The following is a 21,763-nucleotide window of genomic DNA, read 5'->3' as shown; positions in this document are numbered from 1 at the left end:
AGAGATCTTGGAGTCACAGTGGATAGATCTCTGAAAACTTCAGCTTAGTGCACAGCAGCAGTAAAAAAGGCTAACAGAATACTAGAAACTATTAGAAAAGGGATAGAAAGTAAGGCAAGAAAATATCATAATGTCACTATATAAATCCATGGTGAACCCACACCACTTTGTCCGGTTCTAGTTGCCCCATCTGAAAAAGGAAACAGTGGGACTGGAAAAGGTTCAGAGAAGGGCAACAAAGATGATAAAGGGTATGGAACAACTTCCATATGAGGAGAGACTAAAAAAGACTAGTGTTATTCAGCTTAGAAAAGAGACAACTAAAATGGGATATGATCAAAGTCTAACATCATGAATGGTACGGAAAAAGTTAATAGTGAAGTGTTATTTACTCTTTTCCACAATACAAAAAATCAGGGGTCACCCAATGAAATTAATAGACAGCGGTTTAATACAAACAAGAGGAAGTACTTTTTCACACAACACACAATTAACCTGTGGAACGCATTGCCATGGGATGTTGTGATGGCCAAAAAGTATAACTGGGTTCAAAAATGAACTAGGTAAGTTCATGGAGGATAGGTCCATCAATGGCTATTATCAAGATGGTCCGGGATGCCTCCCCATGATCAGGCAACCCTAAACCTCTGACTACCCAAAGCTGGAAGACGAACATGGGTTGGATTATTCCCACTGTCCTGTTCTGTACACTCCCCTGAAAATCTGGTAGGATAGTGGGCAAGATGGACCATTGGTCTGGCCCAGAATTGCGGTACTTCTCTTCTTGAATATTCAATATTGTTCAAAAAAATGTTATTCGTATTTGTCAGCAAATTGGAAAAGGTCTGGTCAACTTCCGAAAACTGTGTATGTGTGTGTCTGTCTATCCACAATAATCTTTAGCCTAATGGTTAAAGTACTTGCCTGGGATGTGGGAAACTCATTTTAGAATCCCCACTCTGCAGAAGGACTTCTAAACTCAGATCTCCCTCCTCCCAGATGAGTAGCCTAACCACCAGGTTATAGGCTATTCTGGGGAGGATTGCTCTCAATCTTTCCTTCTGAAGCTGTTCCACTTTGTATAAAAAGATACAATTATTCACTGGGTCAGAGTCACAGACGCAGTGATTCTACAGCATGATGATTAAATCACTCTCTTGGGAGGTGCAGGAAATGTGATTCAAATCTTCTCTCTGCCTGACTCAGATGAGCAATTTGACTCCGCATCTCCTACCTCCCAGGTGAGTGACTTACTCACCAGGGTATAGAGAATCCTCAAGCATTCCTTAGCATCAAAGAACTTTCTTACCGAAGTCTTTTAGATTTTTGTTTCCTTATTTTATGTTTCAGTTTTAAAAGACGATATAAGAATAGCCTAACGTATTTTAGCCAAAAATATGGGAAAAAAACAGAACACATATTATAACAGCCTCAGAAAAATAAATGAATTATATCTCAGCCGGACAGGAGAAAAAAAATAAATCTTTCTCATGGTGCTGCAAGTGAGATATGTTGCATAACTCCAACAGTATCAATTTTCCACACATCAAGAATAAATTTCTAAACTCCAATAACTTGAGTGCTTAAGGGCTTGTTCTTCTTAGAAAAACAGTAAATATTTATTTTTGGAAAAATCAGTCATTAATAATTCCAAATGACTGACCCTCCATTGAAATTGTTTTAGGACACTTTGAAAATTAAAAATATCAAGTTTCAAAGTCAAGATAAACATATTTCTTATTCTCATAACATGCAGCTTTGTTACATAAAATGCTGCCTTCTGTACATTAATCTTATTCAGATCTGCTTTTAAATATTTGGGGCCAGATTCCCTGCTCAAGTTCTGATCTCTTTGCAATGCTTGAGCTGCTTTGTGCAATTTATGTCAATCATAGTTTGCATAGGGTCCATTAGTGAAGGGCTGGGACAGATTAAGAATACAGAAGCCATAACTGGCTTCCTAACAACCCTTCCCTTTCTCGTGCACGACAAAGACCTTGGTACATGACACAATCTGATTACTGAATTTCAACCTGTGGGCTTGGGTTTCCCTTGCAAGATCTGGAGAAATTAAAACTTGGAGGCCTTGATAGCTAAAAATCTTTTTTCAAACACATTTTGAAATTTTATCACAATCAGATAAATATTTAAACTATATCAACAGAGTTCTACAAATAGTCATCTCTGTTAATATTAGACTGGACACATTGTCCTAGCCGTTTCTGTAGTTTCGTCTCCTCATCTGATCTTTCTGCCATTCTACCAAAAAAGACAATTTAATTTGAGAAGCTAAAGTAAAATAAGCAACCAAACTGAAAATTACAAAAATGTAAATTATGGAATTACACAATTATAATAATAATATTATTGTAAAAACATATACCTTGGAGATCCTACAGACTTACTTTAAATAATGACACTTGCAAGCCTCTCACAAACGTTCTTCTCTTTATATTTTCTTCTTCCACTTTTAACTATCTTTTTCTTTCCCCCATTAATACAATCACACCAAATAGGACTTAAAAGGGTAATTTGAGAGTAATGAATATAAATCAGAAATTTGGAACTGTAGAAAGCTGATAAGGGAAGCAAAGAGACACAAGGAGAAATATATGGCCAGCAGAATTAAGGACAATAAGGAGTTTTAAAAATATATTAGAAGCAAACAAACAAAAATCCTGACAATGGTATTGGTCAATTACTAGATGGAAATGGTAGAATTATCAATAATAATGCAGAAAAGTCAAACATCTTCAGTAAAGATTTCTGTTCCATATTTGGGGAAAAAATAGATGATGGTAATGATAATATTCTTTCCATTCCTCTAATATCTCTGGAGGATGTTAAACAAAAGCTACTAAAGTCAGACATTTTTAAATTAGCTGGTCCAGATAACTTGCGTCTAAGAGTTTTAAAAGATCTGACTCAGGAGTTTGTTGGACCATTAACATTGATTTTCAAATAGTCTTAGAGCACTGGGGAAGTTCCAGAAGACTGGACGAAAGCTAATGTGCGAATTTTTAATATGAATAAACGGGACTTCCTGGGTAATCATAGACTTGTAAACCTGATATCAATCTTGGACAAGATAAAGGAGCAACTGATATGGGACTCGATTAATAAAGAATTAAAGGAGGATAATGTAATTAATACAAATCAAAATGGCTTTATGGAAAATAGTTCCTGTCAAACTAATGATATATTTTTGTGATGAGTATCAACCAAACTTGTAATAAGGTAAGAGTGTTGCAATGATACATTTAGACTTCTGTATGGTGTTTGACTTGGCACCCAAACAAGATTTTGATGAAAAAAATTGAATGATATTAAATTAACAAGGCCCACATTAAATGGTTTAAAACTGGCTAACTGATAGCTCTCAAAATTTAACTGTAAACAGAGAAAAATCATCAAGTGGGTGTGTTTCTAGTGGGGTCCTACAGAGATGAGTTCTTGGCCCTACGCTATTTAACATTTTTGTCAATTACCTGGACGAAAACATAAAATCATCACTAATAAAGTTTTCAGATGACACAAAAATTGGGGGAGTGGTAAATAATTAAGATGATAGGTCACTGATAAACAGCAATCTGGATCACTTGGTAAACTGGGCACAAGGAAACAATATGCCTGTTAATATGGCCAAATGTAAATGTATTCATCTAGGAACAAAGAATATAGGCCATACTTAGAGGATGGGGAACTCTATACTGGGAAGCAGTGACTCTGAAAAAGATTTGTGAGTCATTGTGTATAATCAACTGAGCATAAGCTTCTAATACAACATTGTGGCAAAAGAGTTAATGAGATCCTGAGCAGCATAAACGGGAATCTCAAATAAGACTCAAGAGGTTATTTTACTTCTGTATTTAGCTATGGTCAGGGGCGGCTCTAGAGCCCAGCGGGGCAAGCACCCGCCTGGGGCGGCCCTTTCCCAGGGGGGCGGCAGGCTGGGCCGGTGGACCTGCCGCAGTCATGCCTGCGGGAGGTCCCCCGGAGCCCCGGGACGACCGGACCTGCCGCAGGCATGACTGCGGACGGTTCGCTGGTCCCGCGGCTCGGGGGCGCCTCCCGGGCATGATTGCTTGGGGCGGCCAAATTTGTAGAGCCGCCCCTGGCTATGGTGTGACCACTGTTGGAATACAGTGTCCAGTTCTGGTGCTCACAATTCAAGAAGGATGTTGATAAATTGGAGAGGGTTCAGAGAAGAGCCATGGGAATGATTAAAGGATTAGAAAACATGCCTTATAGCTATATCTCAAAGAGCTCAATCTATTTAACTTAACAAAGGCAAAGATAAGGGGGTCATTTGATTACAGTCTCTTAAGTATCTACATGGGGAACAAATATTTAATAATGGATTCTTCAATCTAGCAGACAAAGGTATAACATGATCCAATGGCTGGAAGTTGAAGCTAGAGAAATTCAGACTGGAAATAAGGTGTAAATTTTTGACAGTGAGGGTAATTAATCACTGGAACATTTTACTAAGAGTCACAGTGGATTCACTGTGGATTCACCATCACTGACAATTTTTAAATCTAGGATGAATGTTTTTCTATGCTCTAGGAATTATTTTGGAAAAGTTCTATGGCCTTTGTTATACAATTGGTCAAACTAGATAATCACAATGGTCCCTTCTGGCCTTAGCAGTTATGAAATCCCTCTCAGTTTTACAAAAACTCAAAATAAAATAAAAGATATCTTGAAGGACTGATTCTTCCTTTAAGTCCCTCTTGGGAGCATCCTTGTTTACAAATGATGTGTGCTTCAATGTTGTGGACAACTCAGGTAGCAGTCATCTTAATCCTTGTTTTCATTAGACACTTTTACCTCAAGTTAATTGACTGCCAATTAATTCAACATACTTAACATATTTCTAAAAGCTGGTGAGGACACTTCCCACACATTTGATCCATGCTACAAATGTTTGTTCTATACCGTAGGCTGATCCCCAAGGTAAAGTCTAGTGTAGACATCCTTAGATCTTTAAAAGGAAAGGGTCAGATTGCGAATGCTTACTCATACTGGTCAGCAGTAAAATCTAAACGTTTTATTATTATAGGAGAAGATAAGGTTAATTAAGAACCCCCATTTGTACCTTATATCCCTTTTTTCCTCAGTTCCTTAACTAGTTCTCTCATTTCTCTGAACAATCTCAGTGTAATAGGTGATAAATCCTGAAATATCTGGATTTTGGGGTTTCACAGATGATATTGTGCTCTCTAGCCCTTTTTCATCAGAACTTTTTTGTTGATAATAATGTATAATTTTATCAGTTATGTCACTGGAGGGAAAGAGGGCTCTGAAGGATCTATCAACTAATACTTCTACTGTGCTCAGATTTAAAGCCCCCTATCAATGACGTTCTGCATGAGAGAGATTACCTTTCTCCAAGTTTTCACAAACTCCTTTTACTCTCACATGGTTTCTTCTTTCATGATTCTCTATGTCAGAGGTTCTCAAACTATGGACAAGTTTTTGGTGGTCCCCCAACTGGTTGCCTAAAAAGAAACCAGACAAATCGTTTAAGCACTATGCTCCCTATAACTATATTATAAGAATATGTGCAAATCAACTGCCTAATTTTCTTTTGTGTGAAATAAAGAAAATCTTAAATATGGTAACAAGTCCTTTGCATTTATTAATTTTGCTTATCATAAGACTTCTGAGTGTGCGTGCACTACCACTGAGTAAGCTCAGCGCTGCGGCTCTGGCACTGCCATAGGGTCTCTGAACCCTTATGTCACTGGAGGTGAGGAAGCTTACAGTGCCACAGCACTACTGGTGTAGCCAGAGAGCCTTAATCCTCAAGCTCAGAGCAGAGCTTCTGTGAACAATGTTACTGTAGTACAGAAGCATCAAGTCTGGGATTGTGACACAGTTCCAGCTTTTTGTAAGGGGAGCAGTTTGGATGCCAGATTTGAAGAGTTTCAGCTGGTTCTAAGGCCTTCATGGATGTGGTTAACCTGTCAGTCAGTGTTCAGAATGTGGTTGAGGTCCATTACAGGACAGGCTTGCCAACTTTCTGACTGCAGAAAACCGAACACTCTTGCCCCGCCTCTTACCCCCAGTCCCAGACCCAGACCCGCTCCTATTCTGAGGCCCAGCCACCACTTACTCCATCCCCCCCACTTCCTCCGTTGCTCGCTTTCCCCCCACTCTTGCTCACTCGCTCATTTTCACCGGGTTGGGGCAGGGATATGGGAAGGGGTGAAGGCTCCGGCCGAGGGTACAGGAGATGGCTCCGGGCAGCGCAGAGGGGTTTGGAGTGCGGAAGGGGGCTCTGGGCTGGGGCAGTGGGCTTGGGATGCAGGAGAGGGCTCTGGGCTGAGTCCGAGGGGTTCAGAGTGTAGAAGGGGGCTCAGGGCAGGGGTGAGGGCCCTGCCCTCTCTTGCAGGCGCTGCCCCCACAGCTCCCATTGGTCATGGTTCCCAGGCAATGGGAGCTGCGGAGCCAGCACTCAGGGCAGGGGCTGCGCGCGGAGCCTTCCTGGCCGCCCCTGCGCCTAGGAGCCAGAGAACACGTTACCGCTTCTGGGAGCCACGCAGAGCCAGGGCAGGCAGACAGCCTGCCTTAGCCCTACTGCACCGACAATCACACTTTTAACGGTCCAGTCAGTGGTACTGACCAGAGCCACCAGGGTCCTTTTTCGACTGGGCGTTAGTAGGAGCCTTTTCAACTGGGCATTAGTAGGTCCTCTCTATAACAGCCAGTCTGCAGTACAAGAACAGTTAGCAAGGCAAATTCTGCTCCCCTTTACGCTAATATAAATTGGAAGTCACTCCACTAAAGTAAACGGAATTAAACCACCAACATAAAATTAGAATATGTGAAAGCAAAATCAGTCCTGACTTTCTCAAAATGAATAAAGTGTATCAACAGAAATGATATAAAACAGTTAGGGATGTTTTATCTAAAATTCTAAGAGGACTCATATATTAACAATCCAATTTCCAGAAATATCAAAATCAACTATTTTCTATTTTCAATAGCGTAACAGGGTAATTTTTATCAGGACAGTAGCTTAGACCCAAAATTTCAATTTAAAAAATGTAATCTAACTAGGAAAGTCCTAAACATTTTAAACAGTTCTTTAAAATCCCTCACTCTCTCAAAGAATAATAAATCAATAAAATAAATATAATGCACTGCTACAATTAAAGAGGATTAGTACCTGCTGACATCATCAATCCAAACTGTCATAACATAATGTAGTTTTTAAATGAATTTGTTAAATAAAAAGAATCATGTCAATTTCAGTTCCATATGGAACATAATCAAAAGGGCACTTGCTACTCTCAAATTACACTGTGCAAAGTGTAGAAAAGAGGATTTACAGTAGAGGATGTCGGGCAGAGCAGCTCTGCTACATGACTGACCCTGCCCGTCACACACCGAAGAAACTCTTCCATGTGGATGGGACTCAAAGGCTTTGAGGGCTGGAGCAGTTGAAGAGTTAAGGAGCTGCCAATCTTAAACGCCTAGAAACAGAATATTTTTAAATTTCTAAAAAGGAAACAAGACTCATTTTTTCCCCTCATACACAAAACCAGTATCATTATGGCTTCTAAAACTTTGTTTTCTTGACTATAGTGATCTACTCACCTTCATCGGTAATAGTTCCACTGCTGGAGCCACCATTGCTCTTGGCTTGTCTGTGAGAGGAAGAGAGAGAGGACTCCGCATTGTGAACCTTAGGGGATGGAGATGGGGATGGCGATGGTGTGAGAGTTGGTGATGTGCTTTTAGATGTAGATGAGGTCCCAGATGGAGGTCTTTTGTTCATCTCCAGTTTCTGCTACAGTTAACAATAGAAATGTTTTTGTCAACTAAAACTACCATACAATTAATCATTATAATTAAGGCCCCAATTCAGCAAAGCAACTTAAACAGATCTTCAAGAGTGTGCTTATGTCCCATTGAAGTCAATGGAGCTGCACGAATTCACCCCAACTGAAAGTTTCACCCCAAAAGGAAAGGATATTTGTTAATCTCTCAGGATTGGAATAAAGCAATAATTCCCCACTCCAAACAAAAAGAGGTGTAAATGTTCATTTAAATAACTGTTTATAACATCTTAACTTTGGATACAATTTTTTCATTCACAGATTTAACTGAAACACTACCGATTTAAAAACATAATTTAGGCCCTGATTCAACAACATACTTAAGTTCATCTGCTTGACCATCGGTGACGTTATCTAATTAAAATCTGACCATGCAAATCATTGTTGCTATCACTGTTATACAATTGCAACAAATCTTATACAAAGTGTGATGTATGGCCAGAAAGGGTTAAGCGTCTCACAGACTAAATGACCCAGAGTCAACCATTAGCGAGTGTTAGAACAATATGTAAATGGTAATTAGGGCCACTCCATGGTAGGTAGACTAGAACTTTGAAATGCAAACCTGTATTGTTAGAAATTAGAGGTGATACTAATTGTATGTATGTGCTCATATCTTTTTTTCATGCTAGAGATGTAAACAGACACTTCCTGTCTGTCACTATAGCTGCTGATTCAAAGATCAACGGGAATATTAACATTTAGATTAAATTTGGATGAAATGATGTCATTATTTATATGTCTCTTTAAAGTTTGGGATAGACTGCCTAATGGATAAATTGCCTTATGTTAATCTACCTGGATAATTACCGGCAATGCTTAGGAAACAGATCTATTCAAAAGTCCCCATGATTGCCTATTGTTCGCCGAAGGACTCTGAGCTGTCACAAGAAGGCCTGAAACTGTATAAAGATGCAAACTTTAAAGTAGGTGGTGCACGGCTTCAGAGTAATTTATAAGATGAGGTTAATGGCTCTATTTGGCAGGGTCTGTTCAGAAACAGCTTGTGACAGCTTGCATTATATATGGGCCCAAGTCGACGCGGTGAGTTCGACTTCTCCGAGTTTGAACTATCGCGTCTAATCAAGACGCGATAGTTCGAACTCCCTGCGCGCTCCGGTCGACTCCGGAACTCCACCACCGCGAACAGCGGTGGCAGAGTCGACCTGGGAGCCGCGGAGTTCGACCCCGCCGCGTCTGGACGGGTAAGTAAGTCGAACTAGGGTACTTCGAGTTCAGCTACGCTATTCGCGTAGCTGAACTTGCGTACCCTAGTTCGACCCCGCCCCTTAGTGTAGACCAGGCCTTAGATTGATGCAAAGGGGCTATAAGGCACACATAAGACATTTAAGAACACTCCTGGTACAGGGGGCCTATATACCAGGTGGAAAACGGTTTTTTGCCACTTCTGGGTCACCTCCACAGAAGACACATAAATTCTGGGAGGGAGGAAGCATGGGGGCCATGGCTGGGCGTGGTTTTTTTATCCTAGCGATTCTGTATCTTTGCAGAAGTTCATATGGGTCATTGCTATAGGGCTGCAAGTTAGTGAAGCTCTTAGGCCAACCTAGCCTGAACCAGCCAGCAGATCTTGGAATTTATGGAGGGACAAATTTGCTCCCTGGTGCTTTGGAAGTTGTATTATTATTTATTAATATTACTAATATTATTACCCCCTTAGTCCTGCATGTCAAACATCCATGACTTACACAGTCTAATAAGATATTTGCTTTTTTTGCAGCAGCAGCTGCAAGTCCATGTCTAATTTTTTGTCTCACATTGAATCCCCAAATCCCTCTCTGTATTACCTCTTTCTATCCTATTATCTGTCATTTTGTTCTTCAGAGGGATTTTTTCTTCAAATGCATTGTCTGCATTTATCTAAATTAATTATATTCTCAGTGATTTATGCCCAGTTCTCTAATCCTTAGAGAAGGTTATTCTTCAATTGCTTTCCTTTCTGCGTGGCTTTTCTAATCTCTTCTAGTTTGATACTGCCTGCAAATTTGATCAACGTAAAATCACTACACCTCCTAGACTAGTCATTCTCAGGTTTGGGGCTGTGACCCTCAAGTTGGGCCATGAGTGGTTCTGTGACACAGACAAACTTCATTTTTATAATATGTAAAACTGTCAGAGCCTTTTTTTTCCAAACTAGAATGGTTACTTACCCTATGTAGCTGAGGTTCTTCAAGATATTGACTCTGACAGTAGGGGCAAATGCACTTAATGTGTGCAACAGGGGAATCTTTTGAGTAGCAGTGTCAGTTGGGGCCATGCATGCGCTTGTGTCCCCTCGTTCTCCCATGTGAGGGAACATATGATGGTGCGGCCACAACCTTCCCTGAGTTTCCTCCTTGCAATTCAAAGCCCATGTTTGCTGAGGGCTTCAAAAGAGAGAAGTTGTGGATTCCACAATTCCAACAACTCTCAAAGTTACTACAGGGTAAAGGACCATTCTTTATTATTCCAGTGTATTGGTGAGGATCACACTGTAAATGGCTGGCAAGCAGTATCCTTGTCAGATGGTGGGACTGAGGAGTTTCAGCTTCATTAGTCAAATAGTAACGTCAGTACTGCTCCCCCAAACTTAGCAAATGACCTAGCATCTAAGTCCAATGCGTAATGTTCAACAAGGTCAGTGGGTTACTCTGCACCACTGCCTTGCAGATTTCAGATAGCAATACATTTCAGAAGCTGGTGGAGGATGTTGCTTGAGCTCTGGTGGAGTGACCCTTAGAATTCAATAGGTCTAGACCAACCATCTAGTAACAAAGCGAGATGCTCTGTATTATCAACATAGATATTCTTTGTGACGAGATGGTCTGACTTATGGAATGGCTGGCTATCCCCAGTGTGACAAAGTCAGGCCAGACAGCTAGGAGAGAGTGGTGGAAGGCAGGTGTATCAGCGATAGAATGGTAAAGGCCCTTTTTCTTATGAGCTGAAAAGAGAATAGCTCAGGTCAGCTAGGGACACCTGAGTCCAATGAATGGCTGCCTGTGACATTTAAAATCCCCTCTTTCTTGTGAGAGAGAGAGAGAGAGAGAGGGCGGGGGGGAGACAAGCTGCAGCAAGGCTAGTAGCAGCAAGGAGAAAAGGCTTCTCCTGGGTGGAAGGCTGCTCTCCTCCCTGTAGGGGCAGCAAACAAGCTAACTGCTGTGTGGGGAAGAACTAGCACCCAGAAGCCAGTATAACAGGGAACCGGCCTAGAGACGGGGCAGGGAAAGGTATTCCCTTTTTGTGTTATGAATTTGGGTTCTTTGTTTGGCTGAAGAGTACTGCTTGGGCCTGTCCTCAGGCCCAACTTGTAAGTATCAGAAAATAACCACCCCAGTGAGAAATAAAAACTCTCTGGAGTGGGACTGATTTACACCAGGTCCCCCCATGGGCAGAGGGGAAATGCTGAGCACGATGAGTGAAGGAGATGCCTCGCTACACCAGAAATAACCAGGGAAGCATCTGAACAGCATGGTCCCATTGATGTAATAGAGTAAGGCTCTGAAAACATCCAGAGTGTGTAACTTCTTCTCTCTCAGTGTACAGTGAGGTTTCCGGAAGAAAACAGGTAAATCAATGTACAGAATTCCATCTCAATCAAAGACCACCATGGAGACAAACCTAGAAAGTGGTTTCACCTTGTCCCTGTGAAAAGTCAAATAACTGGTGGCAGTGACTCTGAGGTGCATCCTGTGGGCCGGATGGACGTCTACGTGGACGTATATGTCCTGTAAGTCAAAAGTCACAAACCAGTCCTTAGCCTTAAGGGATGGAATGATGGATGCTGTCACTCTTTAGAGTAGGTCAGCATTCACTGCCTCTGTTGGGGCTGGTATTTATGGGGCTTGTGGTAGGGACTGGGGTACAGATCCCAAGGGATCTTAGCTTGGCCCTTGAGTCCTTAAGTGAATGGTGCACTTCATCAGTGAGGTTGCTGAAGAGCTCCAGAGCGCTAATCCCTCTATACTCTATGGTGGATTGGACCTCTTTGGGGATACTAGACACTTCAAGCCCATATAATGGTTATGGCCATGACCACTGATCTGGCAGCTGAACTGGATGCATTCATAGCCACTTGCAATGCTGTTCTAATGAACTTCTGGCCCTCTTTTATAATCTCCTTCAGTTTCTCCCTATACTCCTGTGGGAACTTGGATAGGAAGGGAGTCACTTCCACCCGTGTGAGAAAGTTATACTTTTCAAACAGGGCCTGACAGTTCACCATGTGAAGTTGTAATGAGGTCAAGGAGTATGCCTTGTGTCCAAAGAAGTCCAGTTTCTTAGTGTTCTTGTCCTTCAGAATACCCTTTCTAGATCTGGACTTCTCTTGCACTGCTGACACCACCAGGGACCCTGGGTATGGATGGGCATAGAAGTATTCAAAGCCCTATTGAGATATTTGATATTCTTTTCCACCTGTTTGGATGTGGCAGAAAGTCTGCCAAAGTCCCTTCACCAGCTTGAATATACCCTTGCTGAGGGAAAGGGTGATATTGGCCTGTGTCATAGAGTTTAAGATGTCAATGAGCTTGTGGGACTTTTCCTGTATCACTGTGGTTTCAATGCCCAGGGTCTCTATGGTCAGGGGATCATGGAATACCCTGAAATCATCAGTCACTGAAGTGGACACCAGTGTCACTGCCTTGCCTGACTCCTTGGGTAAGGTTTGGGGTTCCTATTGTCCCCCTGTTGCTGGTTATGGTTGATCCCAGTCTCACTCTGGCGTGGGAGGCCTCATTGACAATACCACTAGTGAGTGAGAACTCCTTCGTTTTTTTGAAGCGTGGAAAGGGAATCTTCTCCAGGACATGTCTGACAATGGTTCCCAGTAAGAACAAAATGGCCAGGGTGGCATATTATATGGATACTGGTCCAGCTGCAGTTGGCTAGTCTACTGGCTAGTCTACTGCCATTCACATCTTGATGCGGAGCCTTAACCTCTAGTCTCCTTCTGGGGTCACTTCCTGATTCCATATTTGACGCTGTCAAAAATGAATATTTTGATGAAGGGAATGAGGAATATAACTCCTCAAACGGTGGAGTTGTGGGAAGTATAGCCCCAGTACCAATGATGTTTGTGCCACCAGGGTCTCAATGTGCAGCAGGCCTCGGGAGGTGATGTTGATTCCTCCAGTGTCATGAATCTTGAGGCTGTGATTGGCTTGGTCACCGGTACCGATGTCACCTTCAGTGTCATCACTCCTGCACAGCACTCATGGTCTGGCCTGCATCCTCGGCCCTGAGGGTGGTAAAATACTTTGAGCAGTTTTGTTTGGGATGCTTCCTTCAGGAAGAACCAGCCTGATGTTTGGAGCAATCTTTATATTACATACTGGCTTGTCTCTTGGGTGATAAGGGCTGAAGTGTGGGGAGCTTAGGTGCTGGATCCACTGGTACCAGGGTTGATGCCAAGGCTGCCAGTGTTGAGACTGCTGCTATGAAGGTTGGTGGAATTGAGGCCATTGGCAGAGGTAGCCAGTGCCAGTGTTCTCAGCACCTTCTTGGATGTCTTCTTCTCACTACTGGATCCCAAAGCATGGTGCCTGCTTGAGGGGGCACCAGGTGACTTCTTCAGTTCTGGCTTTGCAGTTACTGCCTCCGGATCCAAAGGGACCCTCTTTGTCTCAAGCTATAACTTTTGGAGAAGTCCAACGACTCTTGACTTACAGGTCCTTGAGAAGACAGACCAGCAAATCAAGCATCTGTGCCAAGCTTAAGAGACATCAAGAGTGTCCATCAGTCTGGGGGATGAGGCCATCGTAGGATGGACAAGGTTTGAACCCAAACAGTTTAGAGTCCAGAAGGTGGTTGGCGCAAAATGCCTCACCCCACTGGACAAGGGGATAGTTGGATTAATTTAGATTTATTTTTTAATGCCAATAGCAGTCAAGTATAAATAGGGCCCTACCAAATTCACTATTTTGGTCAATTTCATGGTCAGAGGATTTTAAAAATAGTAAATTTCATGATTTCATATATTTAAATCTAAAATTTCACTGTTGTAACTGTAGGGGTCCTAACCCAAAATAGGGTTGTGGGAAGGTCACAAGGTTATTGTAGAGGGGTCGTAGTACTGTCACCCTTACAGCTGGTGGTGGCGCTGCCTTCAGAGCTGGGATACCGGAGAACGGTGTGCTGCTGGCCAGAAGCCCAGCTCTGAAGGCAGCACCATTGCCAGCAGCAGCGCAGAAGTAAGGATAGCATGGTATAGTATTGCCATCCTTACTTCTGTGCTGCTGCCTTCAGAGTATCCCAGCAGCAGTCACTCTCCAGCCACCCAGCTGTGAAGGCAGTGGCACACAAGGGTGCCATGGTATGGTATTGCCACCCTTACTTCTTCACTGCTTCTGGTGGGGCACTGCCTTCAGAGCTGGGTGCCTGGCCAGCAGCTGCCGTTCTCTGGCCACCCAGATCTGAAGGCAGTGCAGAAGTAATGGTGGCAATATGGCGACTCCCGTACAGTAAATTTGCAATTCCCTCCTCCCCCCCGCAACCTCCTTTGGGGTCACAACCCCCAGTTTGAGAAACGCTTGTCTCCCCCATGAAATCTGAGTAGTATAGGGTAAAAGTACCCAAAAGACAAGATTTCAAGGGGGAGACTAGATTTCACAGTCTGTGACACGTTTTTCACAGCCATGAATTTGGTAGGCCTCTAAGTACAGATTAAGGGGGACGACAGTGTTCTTCTCATGGTAGATTTGAGGATAAAACAAAGGTTATAAAGCTCTGAACAGGGTAGTGGGTCAGACACTCACAGGATTCCTTGCTTGCTTGCTACCAAGAGGGAACAGAGGGAAGGTTGTGGCAGCTCCATCCTTTATGCCCTTGCACAAAAGCACAAGGAGGCACAGGGCGCATGCATGGCCTTGATGGACACTAATATTCAACAGACTTGTGCATGAGCCACATGTGCACCTACATTGGGATCCTCACTCACACACTCTCAAAGAACTGTGAGACATGTGATTGCCAGACAATGGTACAGATATTATTCCAGTTACACAAATCACAAATGCAGTCCTATTCCTATTACAGCTTTTTTGGCCTTTTTAGCTGAAACTGCATACAATCGTTTATACAATCACAGAAGAAAAAAATTAGTGGTTTGGGGGTAGCAGAGGAGAAGATGAGAAACCTTGCTCTAGATCAATTATAATAATATTAATACAATACTGAGTGCTAAAGTAATCTCTGCAAAATGACGTGCATATTCTCTCTCTCTCTCTTTTTCTCTGCACTAATGGTCTATCAGTCAATTTGTATCCATTCCCCAGTATTTATTGCAAAAAAATATTCTAACTTTTCAATTAGATTCTCAGGCAGGACCACATCAAAAACTTTACCAAAATCTAAGAATACTGGGCCTAATCCTGATCACAGACTTGTGTAAATTAAGAAAAACTGTCTTGAAGTCACTAGAGTAAAATCAATGTGAAACAATTATAACAAGATCACCGGACATAATAGGATTTAATTTGAATTACCTCTTTTCACCAAGGCCCCTGTTCAGTAAGGTATATCAGCAGTCCCACTGATGTGTTTAAATTTTGGTATGTGCTTAAGTAGCTTGCTGAATTGGGGCTCTGATTCCCTAGAAAAATGTTTGAGTTATCACCAGCTTTTTTCTCTGGCTCCAGTTCAGGAGAGCACTCACACATGTTCGTAAGTCTCACTGGCTTCAAAATTAAAGTTAAGCATATGCTTAAGTATTTTGCCAAATTGGAGCCTTAATTCTTGGAAAGGGCATATACTTCACTATAGCCGCATATCCCATCTTGTGTTACTGCCTTTGTTACAGAGAAAGGATGTCAACGTTGCTATTTATTTCTTTTTAAATTTCCTGGAAAACAATGCCTCCTAACCCCCTTTCGTGCATATTCAAGTCTGATTGTGAAAACTTTAAAACTTAGTTCCAAAGACTTAGTTGCTCAGCAGAGTCAGATTCAGGTGGCTTTGCATGCTAAGCAGGCCCATGTCAGGCTGACCAGGTTATTTTCAGGACATCTATTAAAGTCTGGCCTGTGATTATTTATTTAAAATGAACCAAGCAGAAAATAAATAAAAACTTCCCTTTATTTTTGCCTGCCTTTGCACAGATTTGTTACTAAGGCCCAACCGTCCACTAATGCCATTTAATTTGCTACAGTATACCGATTAATTTGGGCTCTTTTGTTTAAATTTGCTAGCTCGCGTGCCAGGCACGTTTTAGGCTTCGGAATTGGCACTCCCCGGCGGGTTGCACGTAGCATAGCACGGCAGTTAGCAGCTCCACGCTCTGGCAGGCTCTGACTCTGGGGCCCTCTGGGGCCACGGTCACCACCCAGACCTGGAGCCATCCCCCATGATTGGAGTTCCTGGCCAGGAAATTCTCTGGGGCCGCTTGCAATCGGTTCTTCCTGTCTTGTTTGCCAGGGGCGCACTGGCCTCTGCAAGAATGGTGGCTCCCGAGTCGAGCAATCCGCAGAGTCTGTCCAGCTGAGCATGGACTCGCCCAGTCCAGTCCCTGATCGCTGCGTGGGCAGTGGAGTCTGAGAGCTGCGCTCGGAGTCAGAGGCAGACCTTGAGAGAAGGTGGGGCGGAGCAAGCCAAACAAGGAAAGGAGGAAGAAGCAAAGTGCGAGGATAGTGCGGAAGAAAGACAAAGTCAAGAAAAATCAAAAAGTGAAGAGTAGCCGGACGCCCGGAGACCAGGAAAGTGCGGCGGGCTCACAAAGGGTGCAAAAACGTGGGTCTCCGAGCCCAGCCCAGTGCATGCTGGACCCAGGACCGGAGGAGTGGGGAAGAGCCCCGGGACCCTCCCCGGTCCACCCGATGGCACGGCCCGGGAAGGACCTTTCCCCTCGCGGCCACCTCAGGATCCCGACAGTTCGACCGCCAGGAACGTTGACAGTTCTCCTCCAGTCTCACGACCCCTGAGAGCCAACCTCTCTTCATCACCCCCCATTCTCAACCGACTCGGATCATTTCGGAGTCAAAACTACAATCAGGGAAACATTTATTTTTTATTTTTCCTTAAAGGATATATAAGAATTTAAATAAAAACTATATAATTTATTTTATAAATGAAAATAAAATATAAAAAATAAAACAAAAAAGCAAAACAGCAATAAAATAAAAAAAATAATTCAAAAAGCTCTCAGAAAATAAACAAAAAAGCCCTCAGCAAGGGTCACTGGGAGGTGCTTTATTGGAGAGTGCGTTGAGAAACACTCTTCCAGCGCCATGCCCACCTCAGGGAGAGGAGGGGTCCTCGAGAGCTTGGGGGCGTGCCGTCCTCTGGCTTTCAGGGGTGGCTTCTCCTAACATCCGCTCTCTCTGTGGCACTCCTGCCTCATGGTGATGTAGGTGTGGTTGTCTCTCTCTGTCTTAGCATCTAATTTGTGTGGTTAGTGTACTGTTATAGTGACTTTGCACTTTATAAGTTGCATATGTGTATTGTACTTTTTAGGCATGTTTTACTTGACCCTTGAATACTTTTTTTAAGAATGAGTTCGAGTTTGCAGCCAACAGCCATGACCTGCAAGAGTTTGCAGAGGAAAACAGACATCGCTACAGGGGTCTTTGGAGCTGACAGGCAGCAATACAGCTCTTCTCTTTGCCATTGCACGCCCCTCGCAGGATAGAGCACAGCTACTCTATTTCAGCACCAGTACATGTAAGCAGGAGAGCACTACAGCTCAAAGAGGGATGCAGCTGTCTCTAGCTGCCTGCGCTGCCATCATCTGCCAAGCCTGCTGAGCCAGAGGCTCCGACATGTCATTCCTGGACTAGTTCCAATATGAGCCTGAATTCAAGTCTTGGTGTCTTCTCAGACTTCTCCTGACTGATCTTTGTGTAACATGTGTTTTTGACTGTATTTGTTGTTCAAGGAAATCACCTACTTTTTTGAAATCACAACATCACCTCGGCCCTGCTCCCCGGCCTTAAGAGGCCAGAGGCAGCAGGAGGAAAGAAAAAGGCCTAGACAAGACGCCAGAGAGGGAGACAGAAGCAGGAGCAGCGGAGAGCTCCAGCAGAGAGGAGAGCCTGAGCAGGAGAGCAGAGAGGGCGCAGCAAGAGCAGAGAGCTGCGGGGGAGAGGAGGTCAGCAGCAGGCAGAGCGGCAGGACGCTCAGCGCTGCTTGGGCAAGCCTGCACGCAGGACGCGCTGTAGCGATTCTGCAAGACCACCAGCAGGAGCACAGGCAGAGAGAGCAGCCTGTAGACACGCCAAAGGAACCGCCAACCAGAAAGCCCCCTGTCCCCTCCACCAAAAGAGAAGGAGGGAGTCCTGTCCCCTGTCAAGAACTGTCAAAGCAGGCGCGCAAGTACAAGATGTACAAGACACTGTACTGTAAAAGAGTCCTCACCTTCCCTTACACCAGTCACCCAGTCCCAAATCACCCATCTGTGTATACCCAGTATAAACATTATTAATTGTTAGTCTCGTCTGTTTCTGTCTTGCTCAAACTCTTTTGACTTTTGTGTGGACTTTTTGGTGGATGGTGCTGCAGTACAGCCCAGCATGCAGGGGGGGGGGACAGCAGGCACAGGGTCACAGCAGGCACACACAGACTGGCAGCAGGGGGCACCAGGGGACAGTCTGTGTGTGGTGTCTTTGCCCGGGTTTTCCTTTCCTTGTGGGGTCTGGTGCTTGGTCCTTCCTGAATGTAAAGGCAGGCTTCCCTTCCTTCCCTTTTTGTGCATGCATCCCCGATCCTCCCGGCCCCCGAGCCCAAAGAGATCCTCTCCCAGGCCCTCACCCCCCTTCCCCCTCCCCCCCCCCCCCACCACCCCAAAACCCCCCTACCAACGCACCCTGGTAACTCCCCCCTCACCACCCACCCCACCCACACCCCCAAAACCACACCCCACCACCACACCTTTCCAAGATGAATCAGCAGAGAAATGTCCCAAAAGAAAACAGAAATTTGCGAAAAAATAAAAAGATAAATTATAAATTTAAAAAGTCCTCCTTAAAAATAAAAACTTGGAGTTTGTCTTTTTAAAAAAAAGTGGAGGACAGTCACAAACCCTGCTCTGCGAGACAGGTTACCCCCGCTCCTCCCGCTCTACTCGCTCAAGCCCTCGAGCATATGCTTCTCCTCCTTGCAGATGTCTGGCTGATCGTAAACAGCTGCAGCAGAGTAGCCTCAACCTTTGCCCCCTGCTCCAAGCCCAAGCCTCTGCTCTTGCTCTCACAGTGGAGCAAGCAACAAGCAGCAGCAGCGAGCAGGGGATATTCTTTCATCTCGGTCCGAGAGTCCAGTAAGTCAGGCCCATCTCCTTGATCCGTCCTCAAGCACACCACCACCACCATTCACCACCATCAGCCTAGTTTTGCTCAGCCCTTTCTTGTCCATGGCTTCCTGTGCCAGCGGTGAGGCAGGGCGGGGTAGGCATTAGCGGGTAGGCGGGTCCCGATCACTGTAGGCATCATCCGTGCCCCAACTGGCATATTTGTGCGTTATTTTGGAAAGTGCCTGACAGAGCCGTGCCTACAGTAAACAGACCACACACGCTGCCCACCGCCTTGCCCGCCCACCCCCCTTGTTGATGTTGGTAAACCCCCCCCTATGGTCCACCACCACAGCACCACCCATTAGTAGCCCGCCCTCCTGGTTAATGTGGGCCTGCTGGGCTGGGCCTGCTGGGCTGGTGCCAGGATAGGCCCCCCATCTAGCCCCCCCCCATCTAATCCCCCCCATGACTATGATCCATCTATGCATGACCTGACATTTTCCGACAGTCAGTTCACTTTGCAGTTGCTTTGACAGACATTGGATTGTTGGGGCTTGACCGCAATCCCCACGGCCAGATTTGCATTGACCGGTACGCTTGTCTGGCTGGCAAAGCTCTGAGGGCTATGGCCATTGCAGCCCTGGCAGTCCAGGCTGGCTGCACAGTCTCGTCCTGGCGCATCCTCCGGCTGGGCACAGCAAGTCAGGAGCGCAGCAAGTGCAGTCACAGGAAAGTGCAGTTCAAGCATCCTGTGTCATCCCAGAGCCACTCCAGCTCATCCCAGCCCCACAGCACCTGCAGCATCTGTGCCCAGAATCTGCAGAACCGGCCCATGCACCCCCTGCCCCCACCCCACCCCACACCCACCCCATGCCACTTCCTTCTCCACTGCCCCTCTGCTCTCCTCCTCTCTGAGGTCTCGGAGCTCTCTCTCGTTTCCTCAGCAGCCTCTGTGGAAGTGGAGGTGGACGATGCGAGGAGGAGAGTTGAATAGGCCAGAGAGGCAGCGATGACATAAGTGCAGCGATGATCTGGGCGGGCTCCATGCGTCGCGCTGGCTGTGGCGTCGCCAGGCGCGAACAGATTTCCAGGCGCGGCGAAGAGCGAGAAGGCGGGAGGAGGGGAGAGGAGGCGGGATTGTTCAATCCCGACACATTTTTCCCCCAGCAGCATAAATTCAAATCCCCAATGCAGCGGGGGCAGCGGGGGATGGAACTGTGGAGTGCACCGCCACCAAGCACGCTCGTCGTGGCAGCGTGAATGTGGATCAGAAGTTCATTTGTGTTGTTTATATAGGATACACAAAATAATAATTTATTAAGGAATCCACAAATTCGACTTAAGTAGATTCGAAATAGTCCTGTAGTGTAGACAAGCCCTTAGGGAAAGTTTGGTGGAACTGACATGTTTCTACCAGCGTGTCAGACATTCACACATTTTAGCCCATTATATGTTGTGTAATTGTGTTTCCTACCATACACGACTAAGGCATGTTTAATTCATTGCTTTGTTAAGTGCTAGCTATTTTAGTAACAGGAAAACTTAAAACTCATATAAATACCTTTGCAATATGTCCATTGCCAGCTATCTGAGTATACTGCTGCAATTCAGGAAGAGTGGATGAAGCAGCTGTGTGGATTGAGCTATATTGCTGGCTGGGTTTCTGTTCAGGTAAGCCTGCTGCTTTTTTCCTTTGAGCTGCAATTTGAGACAAAACACTATCTGCACTGCCACCTGAGGAGGAACCATAAATTTAAAAAAAAAAAAAAAAAAAAAGTTAGGTCCAAACAAGAAACATATTAAATAAACTGATATAATTAAAAAAACAGATTAGTCCCTAGCCCATCTCCTCTGCCACCCTACACCATCCAAAAAACCTCAGTGCATGGACAAAAATCTCTCCACAGCAGTGCTGGCAGTCCTTGTAGGAGTTACTGTTTCTTCAGGGGGAAGAGTTAGACTCCCAGGAAGACCTCATGTCTTTCTTAGATTGGCCTGTGGGGGGCAGGAAAGTAGACGCAAACTAGCAAGAATGGGAAAATCCACTAAATCCCTGGTCTCAGTGCAAGAATTTCCCACTGCTGCTGGGAAGTGGGAGAGAGAGTTGCAGATACTTTGAAGGCAGCGTAGACTTGATAAATGAGTACAGATGTTCCTAAATTCTAATTTTGGCTCGGCTACTGATTCACTAAGTGGCCTTGGGCAATTAACTTCAACCTTCTGTCTCAGTTTCCCCATCTGTAAAATGAGGACAATAATACTTACCCACCACCTCATTTATCTATTAATCTCTGTACAGTGCTTTGAATACATGAAGCACAATATAAATGGTAAGCATTATTATCTGAAACTGTTCACCTGTCCACCTATTAATCTACTGGTCCCCAAATCCTGCAGTAGCCCTTAGCGTATCAGGTGTAGCAGAAGCAAAATATATGGGGAGGCAGCTACCACCTTTGGGAAGTATCAAGACAGTGGCAGTAGCCTGTTTTGCCATAGTGCAAATGAACAGACACCAGGAGAGGGAAAATACTTGAAAGGCTGACAAATGAGGGGAAAGATAAAGCCAGCAAAGACTATCTAAAGCGCTGGAGACAGAAGGCTGAGAGCTGCTCTCCAGGCTTCCAGGAAAGCAGCAAAGAAAAGACTAAAAGGCTGGATGTGGGGGGGTGGGGTCAGCCTATGTGTATCCTTC

The 21,763-nt window shown here is 44.6% G+C and overlaps 1 protein-coding gene across 3 annotated transcripts in view; it reads right to left on the bottom strand.

The window, feature by feature from the left end:
* The window catches only part of ANKS6 (ankyrin repeat and sterile alpha motif domain containing 6), a 91,096-nt gene that overhangs the window by 33,736 nt on the left and 35,597 nt on the right, over positions 1–21,763 (bottom strand). For 2 of the 3 annotated variants that reach the window (XM_039526495.1, XM_039526497.1), the window contains exons 11-13: positions 20,630–20,802; positions 7,609–7,801; positions 5,388–5,504 (exon numbers count right to left, since the gene is read on the bottom strand). In XM_039526495.1, the coding sequence (XP_039382429.1) occupies positions 5,388–5,504; positions 7,609–7,801; positions 20,630–20,802 (483 nt within the window). The remainder of the gene's footprint in view (positions 1–5,387; positions 5,505–7,608; positions 7,802–20,629; positions 20,803–21,763) is intronic. The other variant, XM_039526496.1, reaches the window with a different exon arrangement.

The sequence above is a fragment of the Mauremys reevesii genome, linkage group 2 (assembly GCF_016161935.1).
Source record: "Mauremys reevesii isolate NIE-2019 linkage group 2, ASM1616193v1, whole genome shotgun sequence".
NCBI lineage: Eukaryota > Metazoa > Chordata > Testudines > Geoemydidae > Mauremys > Mauremys reevesii.
This window is presented reverse-complemented; position numbering and strand designations above follow the sequence as displayed.